Source organism: Cotesia glomerata, linkage group LG7 (genome assembly GCF_020080835.1).
Source record: "Cotesia glomerata isolate CgM1 linkage group LG7, MPM_Cglom_v2.3, whole genome shotgun sequence".
Taxonomy (NCBI): Eukaryota; Metazoa; Arthropoda; class Insecta; order Hymenoptera; family Braconidae; genus Cotesia; species Cotesia glomerata.
Window position 1 is genome coordinate 7,080,339 of NC_058164.1, and position 17,675 is coordinate 7,098,013.

The 17,675-nt window shown below is 26.7% G+C and overlaps 2 protein-coding genes across 9 annotated transcripts in view; one reads left to right on the top strand and one right to left on the bottom strand.

The window, feature by feature from the left end:
* Nucleotides 1–11,684, top strand: part of LOC123269366 (latrophilin Cirl-like) — a 256,846-nt gene extending 245,162 nt beyond the window's left edge. For 3 of the 8 annotated variants that reach the window (XM_044734995.1, XM_044734994.1, XM_044734993.1), the window contains 9 exons: nt 201–426; nt 586–751; nt 1,783–1,997; nt 2,238–2,341; nt 3,556–3,600; nt 4,607–4,775; nt 6,313–6,537; nt 9,038–9,244; nt 10,716–11,683. In XM_044734995.1, the coding sequence (XP_044590930.1) occupies nt 201–426; nt 586–751; nt 1,783–1,997; nt 2,238–2,341; nt 3,556–3,600; nt 4,607–4,775; nt 6,313–6,537; nt 9,038–9,244; nt 10,716–11,519 (2,161 nt within the window). In that variant the 3' untranslated portion in view covers nt 11,520–11,683. Of the gene's footprint in view, nt 1–200; nt 427–585; nt 752–1,782; nt 1,998–2,237; nt 2,342–3,555; nt 3,601–4,606; nt 4,776–6,312; nt 6,773–9,037; nt 9,245–10,715 lie in introns of all 8 variants that reach the window. The other 5 variants (XM_044734996.1, XM_044734999.1, XM_044735000.1 and 2 more) reach the window with 5 other exon arrangements.
* Nucleotides 11,685–14,847: 3,163 nt separating this feature from the next.
* Nucleotides 14,848–17,092, bottom strand: LOC123269506 (ankyrin repeat domain-containing protein 16-like). Its single transcript, XM_044735245.1, has 3 exons — nt 15,777–17,092; nt 15,448–15,711; nt 14,848–15,226 (listed from the first exon to the last, which is right to left on the bottom strand). Exons 1-3 carry the CDS (start codon nt 16,081–16,083, stop codon nt 14,853–14,855), a joined length of 945 nt encoding a protein of 314 aa, XP_044591180.1. The 5' UTR covers nt 16,084–17,092; the 3' UTR covers nt 14,848–14,852.
* Between the last annotated feature and the right edge of the window lie 583 nt (nt 17,093–17,675).

A 17,675-nucleotide genomic window follows, 5' to 3' on the forward strand; every position in this document is an offset into this window, starting at 1 on the left:
ACTCAAATGAAAGCTCTTGATGAGTGTAACATCGGGATGAGCTTATATATTTAAAAATGTCAATAGTTAAGAAAGTACAGTGCAATTTAACAAAAGTCATTATTTAATAAAGGAAAATTTTATCAATATAATATACATAGTGACTGCAAGGTTGCTAGTTATTATTATTATAAATTTACTAAATATAAAATTAATTACAGCGTTTGGTCGGAGCAAGGCTGTCGCACCACAAGAAGCAACGAGACCCACACCGTCTGCGAGTGCAATCATCTGACAAACTTCGCGGTCCTGATGGACGTCCACGCGGTTAAGCTGGACATGACGCACCAAGTCGCGTTGCAAATCGTCACCTACGTCGGATGCATCATCTCGGTTGTCTGTCTCGTTCTCACTATCATGACATTTCAGCTGTTTCGCGGACTCAAGGTATATAATGTCACGTACTTATACTTATAAAACAAAGAGCTGCTTAGACGGCAGACTATTATCGCATTATTTTCATTATTTTATTATGATAATATAATGTGGATACCCGACGTAACTCACCTTTCAAAAGTTTCATAACAACTTTTCAATGCATTTCAGTCGGACCGGACAACCATTCATAAGAATCTTTGTGTCTGTCTACTTATCGCAGAAGTATTATTTGTTTGCGGGATCGGACAAACCGACCAAAGAATTGTCTGCGGCGTTGTCGCTGGTCTCCTACATTTCTTCTTTCTTTGTGCCTTCGCCTGGATGTTCCTCGAAGGTAAGATTTTTTTTATCATTATTATTTTCATCATTGAGTTGTTTAAACTTTTTAGCTTAGTTATATACTTTATATACTTCAGAGAAATTGTGGCTTGCAAAATTAATAAACACAGTTTAATTAAATCGCAAACTTGAATTAAAAGTATTAAAATATTTTTAATAAATTAAAAAAAAACTGTTTCATAAAATATTTTATTTTTAAAAATGAAATTATTAAAAAATTTTTTTTTCAATAAAACTAATTTTTTGTAATAGATAAAAATCGGTCAAATTAATAAAAGTATGTTAAAAAATAAAAAATAATTAAACTGAGTCGAGATTTTTTCCTTAATTTAAAAAAGAATGGCTTAAATATTTATTATCACGCCGAAAATATTGGTCTTATAAAAAAAGTTTTAGATAATTCAATTTTATAAAAAAAAATGTCTCTTATCACTTTTTTATATGAACAATATTTTCCCTGTAATTTTAAAATAAATATTCGAAATTAAATAATTCAAATTTTTTTTAACTCTACAAAAAAAATTGACTTACATCAAGTCAATAATTTTAAAAAACTTAATTTTCTTGATTTGAGTAAAAAAATTCTTAAACTAAGAAATTTTTCTTGGTTTAAATAAATTTTACTTCAAGAAATTTTCGTCTTGATTCAAGACAATGAAACTTATTAAAATTATATTCTTGGTTCAAGAATTTTTTTTCCGATTCAAGTTAATTTTGTTTATCTACGAAAATTTTAAAATTACAGCTTTTTTTGGTCCCAAGAAAAAAATTTAAGAGAAATTTTTATTACAAAATAAATATATGTTAATAAATTTAAAATAAATTTATTATAAAAATAATTTTATTTTAAGATAAGAAATTTTTTTTAACTAATTTTTTTAATTAATTTTTTTAACTAATTAATTAATTAAAAAAATTTTTTTTTTATATCGGACTACTATTTTTCTCATAATTACTGTAGACATATCCAACTTAACCCCGTGATATTCTGAGTAACCTAACAAACGTTAATTATTTTCTCCGTAGGTTTTCAATTGTATGTAATGCTAATAGAAGTGTTTGAAGCTGAAAAATCCCGCCTACGCTGGTACTACTTAATAGCATACGGCGGTCCATTGCTAGTTGTTGCAATTTCTTGCATAATAGATCCTCTGAGTTATGGAACAGATCGATACTGCTGGCTTAGGGCAGACAACTACTTCATCTTCAGCTTCGTGGGACCCGTCATACTCGTTATACTGGTAAGACAATTGTTTAATGCAACTCCGACATTTAGCAATTATTACCTAAAATTACACACACACACACACACACACACACACACACACACACACACACACACACACACACACACACACACACACACACACCATCAACTATTGAGTTACGTGTTATTTCTATTTAAATATTTTATTTAACGATGATGAATAATGACGCGTTTTCGATTGTTGCTATAAATAATTTATTTTGTTTACCCACAGGCAAACGTTGTGTTCCTGTCGATGGCGATATATATGATGTGTCGACACGCTAGCACCGCGGTATCTATGAAAAGCAAAGAACACTCACGACTCGCGAGTGCTAGGTAAGCATTCATTTTTAAATGCACTATTGCGCTAATATGACACAATATCCATTTGTTTTTTTAAGTATTTCACTAATAATTAATACGATAGTTTAAAACAATTATTATTATTTACTTATTATTTAATTATCTTAACGTTTTGTTTGACCAAGTGTTTATTTTTGCTTTACAATTAGAGTTAATAATAACCAATTGGTGTAGGCTGCTGTAGGTTGAACACATTTACTTTTTATTTATTATTTAGCAGTTTTTCTCTTTTAATTAAATATTTTTTTTTTATTATTTAACTATTTTTTTAGTTGGAATGTTGGCAAATTTATTTTACACAGTACACAGTAATTAATAATAGCGTTTTTTCCGGGGTGAAATTAAAAAAAAATTGTTAGCCCGTTAAAAGTTTATATTTTCGAGGCTAAAAATAAAAAAGAAATCAAATAAACTGTCAATTAATAAAACTAGCTAAATTGTTTTAGATAGAATTGTTGTCTGAATAATTATTTATACTTTTTCGATAAACTGCGATTTAAATAAACCAATGAATTAGTTACTTATATTTAAAATAGGAGTTATTAAAAATAAACACTTTTTAATAATAATTTGGTTATGGTATTAATTTGTATGAAGCTCGATTCAAATTATTTGTTAATTTAAAACCCGATATGGTTTTTTTTTTGTCCGAATTTCAATTTAATTAATAAATGAATTTAAGGGGTAAAGTATTCATAGCTTCAGCGGTACCGACTTTAATATATTTAGTTCATATTTTCGAGGATGGATAAATTTATTTTTGTACTAACCAATGATTTAAATTTATCTGTATTTTAAATTATTATTTTAATGGAAAAAATAATTTTATATTACATAATATAAAATTATTGAATTATTAAAAATCATGCAAGGATAAATTAAATTTTTTCCCTTAATTTTTTTATAAAAAATGTAATTATTTTATTAAAAAATAATTAAATAAAAAATACTTGAAGGAAGCTTAAAGAAGAATACAAAAGTAATTTGAATCGAGTACTTAGTATTTAGTATGAATAATAAATTGATTTGATTAATCGACTGGTGCCGGGATAATCATTTAACTTTTGCTCTCTTTTTTCATTTTGTTTATTAAACAAAAAATAAAAAACAAAAACAAAAAATCTTCTACCCACTTCTGTCTACACTCTTCTACATTCCTCTGCATGGCGTGGTTGGTTGGTTGGTAGTGGAAAGGAAGAGAATGCTCTTCCCAACAAATTGCAAACGCACTTGTAAGATATTTACCATTTTTATTATTATTATCATTAATTTATTTAATTATTGATCTTATTTTTTTATTTCTGTCTACCCTGACTTTATTTAACTACAGACTATCACAATAAACGACAAGTTAAATTAAAGTATTGATTATTTATTTTTATTTTCATTTATTCAAATCGGTAGTTTGTGTATGCAATGCTAATTTATCACCGTTTTATCTTTAATATAGATATACATAAAACGATAATTTAATTTTAAATTCCAGACAATTTTCATCTATCAGCAATTAAATTTATTTATAAAATAATTATTTAGAGCTTTAGAAATTAATTTTTTAATTTAAATTTATCTAAAAAAAATCGATACTTAACTTCTGTTTTATTTTAGAAAATTTTTAAATATTTAAACTTCCGTTTGATAAAAAAAAATTCTCTTCCGTTCTTAAAAATGTCGACTTTAAAAATAAGACGTCAAAAAAAAAAATTGAAATATCAAATGTATATTTATATGAATTTAAAAAAAATTCACACTAATACACTAACAAATGCATGACATAATTTTTTTAATTAAAAAATCGCACGCTAAAAAATAAAATTAAAAAATTTTTTTTATCAAATTATTTTAACAATAAAATTAATTAATAAAATTACTATTAATTAAAGTGACATAATTTTTACTATCCGACTATTTAACTGTCTGGCACTTCTACAGCCTAATTAATAATTGGAGCACGATAATTAGCATAAATTAATTATAAAATGACGAGATGAAATAAAGTTTTAATAATTACATAAACTGTATTTACGAATACGAATTGCAATAATATTTAATTACAAATGTTAATTAAAATTATAATCTCGTCATTTATTAAATAATACCGCTCGTATTGAACAATTTACAATTAACAGTTATTTATATCATAAATATATATCTTGTAGAGTAAAAATAAATGTAATATAGAGTTAAATTTCTAAAACAATTTTATAAATGTTAAATTTGTGTTTACTCCGAATTTAGGGCATGGCTGAGAGGCGCGATCATGCTAGTATTCTTACTAGGATTAACCTGGACCTTCGGATTGCTCTATTTAAACCAAGAAACCGTAATAATGGCGTACTTATTCACCGCCCTAAACAGCCTGCAAGGAATGTTTATATTTGTCTTTCATTGCATTCAAAATGAGAAGGTAAGGGAATTAACAGGAACTCTATCGCCTACATTAATCTAGTCATTTTAAATTATAAAATGCAAATAAAATAATTATTTTAAATTAAATTTATTGATAAGACAATCGTACATCGATTTTAAATTCATCGATCATCATCACTAACGATAAAACAAATATTATTATTAATTATATATTAATTAAATAAATAATTATTATTATTATAAGTAAATTTAAACTCAGTCTTATTTATAAAAATTGTCAAATAAAATATAAGCCAATTATTAATAATTAATTACTTATTTAAAACCTCATGTCCTTGTAGTGGCATTTTCTTTAAATTAGCACGCGTTTTATTTTTATTTTTTACAATTCACAATTTAGTAACTAAATTTTTATTTATTTCTTTTTTTTTCATTAATTTCAATAAAATTATTTGTTATAATCTATATTATTAAGAGAATAAGAAAAATTTTGTGTCCAGGATAGTCATATGATAAAATCGGTTTTTTTTCTCTATTTCTAGATACATAATTAAGAAATGGCCTTGTATCTTGAGAACAATTGGCATTTTCAAAGATATAAGCTCATTCCGACGTTACACTTATCGAGAGCTTTCATTTGAGTACCCACATCAATTTTTTATATATTTCATATATTTATGTATATTATATATATGTATATATGAAAAATATATCAAAAATGCATGTGGGTACTCAAATAAAAGCTCTTAATGAGTGTAACATCGGGATGAGCTTACATCTTTAAAAATATCAATAACTAAGAAATGAGCTTGTATTTTGTCAACTATTGACATTTTTAAAGATATAAGCTCATCCTGATGTTACACTCATCGAGACCTTTCATTTGAATACCCACATCAATTTTTCATATATTTCATATATTTATGTACATTATATATATATGTATATATGAAAAATATATCAAAAATGCATGTGGGTACTCAAATTAAAGCTCTTGATGAGTGTAACATCGGGATGAGCTTATATTTAAAAAAAAATCAATAGTTAAGAAAGTGCAGTGCGATTTAACAAAAATCTTGTAAACTATTGACATTTTTAAAGATATAAGCTCACCTTGATATTACATTCATCGAGACCTTTCATTTGAGTACCTACATCAAATTTTTATATATTTCATATATTTATGTATATTATATATGAAAAATATATAAAAAATGCATGTGGGTACTCAAATGAAAGCTCTTGATGAGTGTAACATCAGGATGAGATTATATCTTTAAAAATGTCAATAGTTAAAAAAGTACATTGCAATTTAACAAAATTCATTATTTAATAAAGCAAAATTCTATTTATTTATAGTTGACAAGTCACGGCAGTTATATAGTGACTGCAAGATCGCTAGTAATAAATTAAATTAAAAAAAAATTTATTGAAATTAATGGCGAGATATATTTTATTTAAAAATAAATAACGCTTGGTTTAAAATAATTTATAAAAATTTTGAGAACACCGCAGCTTTATTTTGTTAATTGCACCTTAAAAACGAGTATTGTTTTGTTGTCGCGGTTGACTAGGTGCGTAAGGAGTACAGAAAGTTCATAAGAAGACACTCGTGGCTGCCGAAGTGTCTGCGCTGTTCAAAGACAGTAACAGGAAGTTCCGGTGGCGGGTCTTCGGGAACGAGCGTAGGAGCAGCGGGAGTAAACGGAGGCAAGGACTTTTCATCCCACAACACATCCTCGAACCCGTCGGCCCCGACGACCGATAGCTCTGGATTATCGCCGCACGCGGCATCAAATGTGGGTACTCCGGCAAACAATCACCCAAATAACAACAACAACAATCTACTGACAGCAACGTCACCAAACAACAATACGAATCTTTCGATAAATGTCAACCTGAACAATTTATCTGTGAGATCGCCAAACGGGGCACACCAGATGCACATGATGGCACCTAGCAACCACAATAGGCATCCTGGCCAGCAAGGTATCCATAAGCCGCTTATACACCAAACCAGGAAACCCGTTCGAGGTCTCTCGCTTCACTCTCGCATAGTTTATCATTATTTATTATTTATTAACCTGTTTTTTTAATTTCAATTAGATTTTACAATTATTAGATTACTTTTTTTAGTTTTTTACTCGAGCCATCAATCATTTTTTTTAATCATCGATTTAGAAGCAACAACTCCCATGCATTTTATTTTATTTTCATTTCAAAATTTTATTTTGTATATAGTTCATAAAGAAATTACGGGTTTTTTCATTAATTTTTTTATTATTTGTACGCTAAAAAAATTTTAATTAATTTTTTTTTTGGTCAAAATTTAAAGTAAAATTAAGATATTTTTTAAATTAATTTTTTTAATTAATTTAAAAAAAAAATTATTAAATGTTTGCTAATTTTACTATTGCTAAATATATTTATTTTATTTATTATTTATAATAAATAAATAATTTTAGTATTGCTAAAAATATTTATTAAAACTTCCCCGACGTACAAATAATAAAAAAAAAAAGTAAATAAAATAATGAGAGACTGCAAAAAAAATAAATATTTATTATTTAATAAGTAAAAGATCAATGATAATATATTTAGTCAAAAAAAGTCACATATAATTATTATTATTATTAAACGTAAGAAAAAAGAAAAATGAGGCAACTCGTTACTCTTAAAACTAATTATTATTTCAGTAGTACATGCATGTAATTATCTATAATAATAATAATCCATCCATCGTATATATTTATTTGCCATCTCTCACTACCGCTTTGTAAATACAAACTTACGCACTATATTTAAAAGTTGAATATTAAACCATAACTTAAACTAAAAAACGCTGGGAAAGCGGACACACACAGTCACATTTCATTTCAATTATATTATCATCACTGTTATTTTTATTTTTATTATCATATCATAATTATTATTATTTTTTAAGCCACAAATGAAAAATGTATAAAGACCTCTACTAACACATGATGGTGGTTTTTCCGTGATTGCGCCCAGCGGGGGTTTGGTGTACGCGGTGTCACGGTTACTTTGTTGTACACTGTGTGCAATTCGTATGCAATTCGGCGAACTGTTGACAAATTGTTCACATACTTTATACTATATACTGTATACTTATACTACTATTAATATTTAAATTTATTTATTTGTTATTCGGAATAATATTTTTTTTATTTTATTAGTTCGAAAGATTCGTATGGTATACATTAGCACAATATATTACTTTATTAATTAGCCGATAAAAAAAATTTATTTATTTTTATTTTTATTACTAATAATTATTTTTTATTTATTATTAAAATTATTAAAAATTTTTGTGGCAATAATAATTTTTTTAATAAAAAATTCAATAGAATTTTTCAATAAAAAAAAATTATTAAAATTTTTTAATAAAAAAAATTATTGAAATTTCTCAACAAAAAAAATTTTTAAATAAAAAAATTAATTAAAAAAAAAAAATTTTTTTTAATAAAAAATTTAAGAAATTTTTTTAATAAAAAAAAATTATTAAAATTTCTCAATAAAAAAATTTTTTAGTAAAAAATTTAGTAAAATTTTTTAGTGAAAAAAATGATTGAAATTTTTTCAATAAACAAAATTAATAAAAATATAAATAATAAATAAAAATTAGAGGTAAAATATTTAAGCTTTTTTTGTCGGCTAAAAAAACATAGATAATAAATTAGTACTTAACACTTGGCTTACACTGGCTAGCGCATGCATCTCATATATATTTATAAATTTATCCATCTACATAGAAGTAGGTGTATAAATATATACAACATACTTCACATACATCGATCCAAATGACGGTAGGCCAACTCGCCTCGTTGATATGCGATACATAGAAGCAGTACTGTAGCAGTACAGGCTGTAGCCTAGATCTGTCGGATCCACGACTCGACAACTATTTCTGCTGATTAATATAAACGACTACAACACCATACAATACCAAGTTAAGACCGAGTTTAATTAATTGCATAATAATGTAGTTAAGTTGAACAGCGGTAGTAAACAACAGTAGCAACAACTCAGTTCCAACAACAGAAACAGAAACAGAACATGTTACATACAACCAAATTTTATCGACGCTATTATATATCTTTATTTAATATTATTATCTATCTGGTCTGTCCTTTTTTTTTTGTTTTTACTCAAAATGTACTAATTATTTCTCGACTTGGAGGGTGATGGTTCTGTTATAATGAAAAATTACCGTGAAAAAATAAAAAAAGGGATGGTTGAGTAGACAGAGATTGAGAACGACAGACGATTGCTTTACAGTACTTGATGTCAGGGCGAGGCTGGCCAAACAACGATAGACAACCAGCGGCACCGGTGGCACCAGTAACTCGCGAGACCGCATCTACAGATGCATCCGCAGTCGCTACTTTGCCGCACACTCGTCACGCATTTTTTCCGTCAGCTCCTAATATCCCAAAATCTGCCACCGCCACTTGGGGCCCTATTAACAAAAACCTCATGTGGAAGGTAACTAATCGCAAATCGCATATCGCATACCAATTACCAAAAATTACTTTATTTAATACTGGTGCACTGAAATTTCTTCTTCTTACTGGCTTCTCTCGCCTGCTAATTAACGATAATTAACTATTAATTGCTAATTACTAATTATTCAGTATTAGTATCTGCTTTCTGCACCCACAACTTTAACGCTTACTTATTTTGTTAATGTTTTGACTTTGACTAGGTATTTTTATTTATATACATTATATTTTATTGAAATATATATTTGAAACTTTTGTGAGTTATTTTAACAGATCGCGTTTTTGGTTCAGTAATTCAATAGTTTTGTCAAGCTTTCACTCGAATTATTAAAACTTTTATTGGTTTTTTAATTAACAACTTTCTCGACACCGAGTGTTTTGTTGAGTTTTCATGTTTTCAGATTTAATTAATTTTATTTTAATATATATTCAATGGAACTAACTTTTTTTGGAATTCAAATTTTTAATTAATATTTTTTTATTTCAAAAAATTAATAATTACATTTTTATAGATAAATTAATTAAAAGTGAAAGTTTTAATGATTTTTTTAATATAATGAAGAAAAATAAACTTTATTAAAAAATTTGATCTAAAGTCAAGATCAAAAATTTTTTAACTGAAAAATTTAACAAATTTTACTTTTCAATTTTTTTTTTTTTTTATAATAAAGTTAATATTTTACTAGTGTAATAAATTAATATTAATATTATTAAAAAAAAATTTTTTTTTTTCAATAATTAACAATTCAATTCAATAGTAAACTCATTTTATTTTAAATTAATAAAAAAAACAATTTTAATAATAATAAAATTAAATTGAAAATTACATTAGAATTTTATGGAAAAATTTAATAAAAGTAAAAATTTCAAGTTTTTTTTTTATATATATAGGAAAAAAATAAATTTGATTAAAAAATTTGATCTTAAGTCAAGATAAAAAATTTTCAAATGAGAATTTTCATAAATTTTACTTAATTCTCAATTTAATTGAATAGTAAATTAATTGGCTTTTAAATTAATAAAAGAAATAATTTTAATGATAATAAAATTAAATAAGATTTTTATGGAAAAATCGATCAAAAGTAAAATTTTTAATTTTCTTTATAAATATAGAAAAAAAAAATAAATTTCATTAAAAAATTTGATCTAAAGTCAAGATAAAAAATTTTTAACTGAGAATTTGAATAAATTTTACTTAATTTACAATTTTTTTTATTTTTTTATGGTCAAGTTTATTTTTTTTATAAATGTAATAAATTAATATCAATAATATTTATAAAATTAATAAAAAATTTTGTAAATTCACAATTTAATTAAACAGTAAAATTATTTTCTTTTAAATTAGTAAAAGAAATGATTTTAATAATAATAAATTAAAAAAATTCATAAAAGTTTCAAAATAAACTTCCCAAAAAATAAAATAAAAAAACTAAACAATAAATTTAATTCCACAGAACATTTCTTTTAAGTCGTATTCCCGTGACTCCGGACACGGCGGTTCCGAGCAAGAGGAATCCCCGCGTACCCACAACACAATGACCCTCGGCGGACACACAGGACGAACTCGGGGCAGCAGCAGGCAGCTGATGACGGACATCACCAACCTGGACATCAATAACCGATCATCGAGCATCGCGGGAGTAGCCGGGGGCATAGGTCGCCGAGCAGCCTCTCCGTACAACCACACTTACACGGAGATCCGGGACGGGAGCCGCCCGGGAACGGGGTACCACACGAACCACACTCACGTCCACCTGTCCCGCGGGCTGGTGGGCGAGGACGACCCCGTCTACGAGGAGATAGAGCGGAACGGGAGCGGCGTCGTCGGGGAGATCCAGGTCTCAGACATGTCCGACGAGGACGGCCGTCGCCAGAGCGACATGAGCCGGCAATCTTCGCGCAGCTACGGCGACCACCGGCCGCTCATCCCTTATTCACCCGCGAACGACCGGAACTTTGTCCACTACGGGCAGTCGATGGACCGGAACAACCTCCTGCAGTACGAGCCCTCCCAGTACAGCCCGGCTCAAGAGCGGACTCTAAACGCCTGCTGGGAGAAGCTCCGGCGCCAGCAGGCCAAGTACGAGCTCGGCGAGATCAACAATCGCCTCCAGTCAAACACCTACGGGATGTCCCAGCCCGACCACACCAGGACCGTCGCCGTCCTTGATGGACATACGGTTGTTTGCCATCTTCAACCTCAGACGGACATGTACACCGGTCGCGGAGTTCCTCCGCCCTCTTACAGCGAGTGTTAATAGGTCATCAATCAATCTGTGTTACGTCATTACGATATTTAATTTTTTAATCAATCAATCGGTATAAATAGTAATTGATATCATTGTATATTAATTAGTCGGTTACTGATGCTAAAAATCTATCAAAGATAAGGATCTTTTTTTTTATTTGTTGATAAAAAAAAAAAATTATTTTCAATGTGTAAAAAAATTTTTTTTTTATAATTTATTTCTTAGAAAAATTATAAATAATTGGTAAATTTTTACAAGTGGGGTCTTGTTTTTTTGAACGAAATTTTTATTTAATTTTATTGATTTTTTTTTTTTAAATACATAAAAAAATGAAGAATTAAAAAAAAAAAATTGATTATCACAATTTTAAGAAATTTTCAAAAAAATTTATAAATTTTTTAGAAACTTGTGATATTCGACTTTTTTTTTAATTGTTCGTTTTATGTATTTAAAAAAAAATATATCAAAAAAAGATAAAATATAAATTTTATCCAAAAACATGAGCCAAAATTTTTTTCAATTTTTGAAGGCAAAAAAGCTATCAAAATGTTTTTTTTTTTTTTTTTTTTTTTTTCACGACATTTTTTATTATAAATGCGCCATAAAAAAATGCAGAATCAAAAAAAAATTTGAAAATGTTAATTTTTCACCTAGTTATAGCTCAAAATAGGGTTAACCCCACTTGTAAATAATTACCAAAAATTGAATTAAAAAAATTATTTTCAATGTTACTAAAAAAATTTTTTTTTTTAAATAATTTAGTATAAAAAAAATTTTTTATAATAATTTATTTTTTAGAAAAATTATTGAAAAATAATAAAAAATTTAAATTTTTAATTGAAATAATAAAAAATCCGTGTTTGAAAATAATAAAAAAAATATCATCAGTAACGCGATATTTAAATATAAAAGACATAATAATTATATTTAATAAAATAATAATAAAATAGACTTTGAGGACGTCCTACCTCGGGCAATGACGTTACAGCGTTAGTCCAGGCTCAATAATCAGTCGCCGTTCTTAAGAAAACAAAATAATAAAGTAATAAATAAATAAATAGTTATTATTAATAATATAAAGTATGATAAATGATTAAAAAAAAAAAAAGTATAAAGTGATTTAATTATTTTCGGAGGTTTTAGTTATTTTTATTAATTTTTCGCAGGCCGAAATCTGCAGGAATGACTGCTTAGTTGAGACGGAGGAATATTAAGTGAAGTGAGGCATTTTCTTTAATTAATACAATTAATCAATTATTAACAGGATAATAAATAATAACTATTATTATTGATAATGAGTGAGGACAGTGCGCGAGAATTATCGGAAAGGCGGTGGACAACGCGACGTTTGATAAAGACATTAAATGTATTTTATTATTATAATTGTAACATGGTCGGTTAATTTTAGGAGGAAAATTGTATAATTGTATTTATAGTTTTGTAAATAATTACATACGTACTCGGAGTAAGTAAAGATTTATAAATTTAATAATTTTACAATACATATCTATGTGGGTGACGATAAATAAGAGGACTAAGATTATTAATTATTTCTATAAAATTACTTTTTTTATTAATTAAAAGTCAAAATATTTATTTAATTAATTAATTTTTTTTTTTTTTTTTTTTTTTTTTAAGTATCCTCACTAGTGTAATAAAAAGGAAATAAAATTTCCTGATGAATTAGAAATGATTTATAAGTAATGAGAGTTTTAAAAATTGTAACGAGTAATGACTAATAATTAACGACCATGATTAATAAATTCTTCGCCCTCTTTCCCGTAATCTCACTAATTGTAAATTGATATAATATTTGAAACGTTGCGTTATTCGTCACAAATGTTATTTTTATAAATATATGTAGAATTATATATTATATATTATATATATATAAATGTATGTATACAATATTGATAATTGATAATTAATATTGATACTATATAAATATAAATATTGGTTTGAATTGTACTGATAATGAACGAGTGAAAAAAATGAGAGGAAATAAGTTTAAAAAACCAGGAAGAATAATAATCAATTGATCACTATTATTATTATTTATTAATATAATTAGATAGCGTGATTTTAAAATCGCCGATAGAAATAATGGCGAAAAACTTAGTCACTGTTTTTTACTATATTTTTTAAGTAGATAGATTAATATCTTATTCGCGTCTCATATATAATAGATTAGACTTACGTGCTCTATTTATTTTTATTTTGTACTAGGCATTAATTAATTCATTGAAGTTATTTTTTGTTAGAATTTTTTTTTTTTCAAAATTTATTTTATTTTTAGTTGCAATATTCATTTTTGCAAAATGTCGAGAAAGAAACTACCGATTTTGAGATTTTTATTTTATTGATAAATTATTATTTTTTTTTTTTATAATAAACTCGACGTTTATTTCTCAATTAAACAGTAATTTACTGTAAAAACAAAATAAAAGATAATGAAAGCGAAAAATTAAAAATTAGCGTAATAAAATCTTTAAAATTGATTAGATTGTAATAGTATAGTTTGTGTATAAATCCTTAATCACAAATTGACCCATCTTTGCACGCAAAAGTAGAAAATTCTCAAGTTTACAAAAAAATCCGGATTCTGCAATATTTTCACAAAAAGTGAGAATAAAAAAAAAAAAAGCAGAAATTTTTCTGTTTAATGAGAGATAAAAGAATGAACGCTTCTTGTATGAATGACGAAAAAAAATGTAAGCCGTTAAACGTTGATACGTTTTATGTTATTATTATTATTATTAATATTATTATAATTATTAATTATTATTATTCACTATAATTACTGTAGTTACTTATTCCCCGTTATCCTTGGAGAATTTATTTCCGACATTGTATATAATGTAAATAATGCTTTGTACATGTTGAATACTTTTAAATGTAAATCAGAGATGAGGATGCGTAATTAATGGATGATTAATAAAATAAATAAATAAAATAATTAATTAATTAATAATATTACATAAATGTGAGATACTTATTAAGTGAGAGGAAGAAATAAAAAGATTAGTTTAATTAATTGACCATTATAAAACAATTAATGTGACGACACATTTACATTTATATATAAATAAATATGTATACATATTTAAATAGGTATATATATTAATTTATGTATAAACAATACATATTATATAAACACACAAAAATGTGTAGAATTAAAATTTAAGTCTTGACATAATAGGAATGTAAATATAAATGATGCGATGAAATAAAAAATAACTAAAAATGCCCAAATAATTATTGTATATCTATCGACTTACGAGTAAACAAAAATAATAAAAAAAATAAAATTTATTTATAATTTATTATTACATTTCATTATTATCACATCTCATCATTACATTGTTTCATGTATTTTTTTAAACAGTTTACAGCGTCTTCCATTTTGTTGCGCTCGGCCGTTATTAGTGGCGTTCTTTGGAAGCCATCTTGTCGGTCTATGTCTATGAGATTGTTTTGCAATATATGCTCGATAACGGGTAGATTTCCAATAGAAGCTGCGATATGAAGCGCAGTTTGGCCAATTGTGTCTTTTGAGTTAATATCGCAGCCTAATTGAAGCAAACGATGGAAAACTTCAAAATTTTCACTTTTTACAGATTCATGGAGTGGAAAAAGCCCAGAATAGTCTGGTTTGTTGAGCAATTCTTCGGAAGTTGCTGCTAATATTTCTACAACGTTGGAAAATCCGTGAAATGCTATCAAAGTATATAAATTAGATGTTAGATGATACTAAAATTATCAGACAATTGAAAATTTTTGGAGTTTTGAACCAAGAAAGATTATTAAGTAAAAAAATTGCATTCAAAATTTTTAAAAATTTTCTTCATGTCAAATTTTTTGGACACAATTTTTTTTCAATAAAAAAATTCTAAAAATTTTGAGATGAAATTAATTCCAAAAATTAAAATCGACCTACCAGCAATGTGCAAAGCAGTCCGTCCATTTTTGCTAGCAGAATTTACCAAAGTCTTCATCTTATACAATATCAACTGGATAATATCGATGTTACCCGAGCGACAAGCTATGTGCAAGCAATTCCAGCCATCTTTGTTCCGCAGTTCCAAATTTGCACCATTTTTTAACAAAATTTCCGCAGAATTAAAAGCTTCTGGAGTATTTTTGGTGCAAGCTAACATCAGCGGTGTCCAATCAGCCCGTTTCAATGCATCTACCGTCGCTCCTGAGAAAAATTGTTAACGAAATGCCCTTTTTAACAATCAAAAACTCAAAAATCGAAGCACTTACCTTGAGAAAGTAAAAATTCAATAATTTTTGGTCTAGAAAATTGCGCGGCTTCATGCAACGGCCGCTTCATGTCTTTATTAGCGACATCAGTCTTAAATTCTGGTTTCAAAAAGCCATTGCACAAGAATTGAACAATTTCAGAATTTCCTTCCCGCGCTGATACGTGCAAAGCTGTATCTCCCGAAACTTCATGCCGGAATACCGTCCAATCAGTAATTTTGTGCTCCTCAACGAAGTATTTTAATTTTTGTAACTCTCCTTTTTGTGTCAGATGCAAAAATTCTTTTGAAATTAACGCGTCAGTCATTATTAATTAATAATTACAATTACCAATTTTAATATTGTTTAATTTAAGAGCTACAAAATCACTCCCGATGTAAACAAACTATTTATACTCCGTCGGTACCTTTCCACCTGCGAGAATAAATCACTACTCCCGCCATCTGTATTACAAAACTTGAACTTCTTGCTAAATTTTTTTCCTCCCGATAAATTCAAATAAAATTAACATTTTTATGTTTGTATGAAAAAAAAAAAAAAAAAAAAATATTCTTTAAGAAAATAAATATAGTATTAAAATATTTCTAAGATAAGGTCATAGCCGATTTACTCATTAAAAATCAGTGAGTCAGCCGATAAAAATACCGATATCATCCCGATCTTAGAAAGTGTATATTTAATTAAATTATCACTGTACCGACTAGTACTGTTATTATTATCTTCATCATAAAGCAATAATTTATTGTCAATAGCCGGCATATTTTTTCAATTTCTCACAAAGTGATTCATTTCGTTCGCCAGCTCATCAATTATCTCGATATTTATATTTAAACAACTCGACATTTTCTTTGTTCACATAAATTTAAATATCTAATAGTAATAACCTATTTAATTTTAACAAATATATAGACGATCGATATTAGTACTTGGTACCTGGTACCGATACATAATTTTACGGAAGTATAAATATTTGTTTTAAAATAATCTATTGATTTTTTTTTAATGTAATTTAAACATGCCCGCCTTGAAGTTTTATAATTAATAATTAATTACGAGTGAGTATTGATCTATCGTTGATATATTTTATTAATATTAAATATAAAGAACCTTCGGCGATGTCATAGATGTCACCGATCGCCATCGAAACTATTTTTTATGAAGGATAAATTATTATCGCGATAGACGGAATCCAAGTCATGAAAATAAATCGTTATCGATTTTGCCGGTAATTACAATCGACATCCGTATACAAGAATGATGATGAGATTTAACAATATATTGTATAATAATAATGACAGTAATAAAAATGACTAGTGGCAATAATTATAAAAATTTTCCGTTGTTTTTTTCCCGAGAAAAAAAAAATTTTATCTACTTGCTTATTAATTAATTATAATAAAATGACCGATTTTTCGGTAAAAAATTAAGTATTTACTCAGATTGTAAATTTGCTTATTATTATTGACTGTTATTGTTTTTTTGGTATAATAATAATAATAATAATAATAATAATAATAATAATAATAATAATAATAATAATAATAATAATAATAATGAAAGGAAAATAAATCAAAAATTCACAGTTCAAGGAGTAACAAGGTTAAAAAAAATGTTCCAACGTCAAATGTAATCTAAACGACAGTGAGTATTAAACGTCCTTGTCATTTTAACGAACGCGCATTATACCGTGCTACGAATATTTAAACAAGAACGCTTTCAACATATACCCTTCGTAAAACTAAACATTACTATGGTTAATGATCAATAATAATTATAATAATAGTGGTTTAGATTGTAATTATGATTTTAATTGTGATTATGATTACCAAAAGAAATATTATTGGATCTTAAGGTTGCGGATATAGTAAGGATAAGGCCGCCCGAATCGGATAAATCAAT

Bases quoted from the DNA above. Each gene is read 5' to 3' on its own strand.
- LOC123269506 (XM_044735245.1), bottom strand. From the start codon at position 16,083: ATGACTGACGCGTTAATTTCAAAAGAATTTTTGCATCTGACACAAAAA. The intron at 15,712-15,776 runs GTAAGTGCTTCG...AATTTTTCTCAG, and splicing joins TGAATTTTTACTTTCTCAAG to GAGCGACGGTAGATGCATTG. The intron at 15,227-15,447 runs GTAGGTCGATTT...ATACTTTGATAG, and splicing joins GACTGCTTTGCACATTGCTG to CATTTCACGGATTTTCCAAC.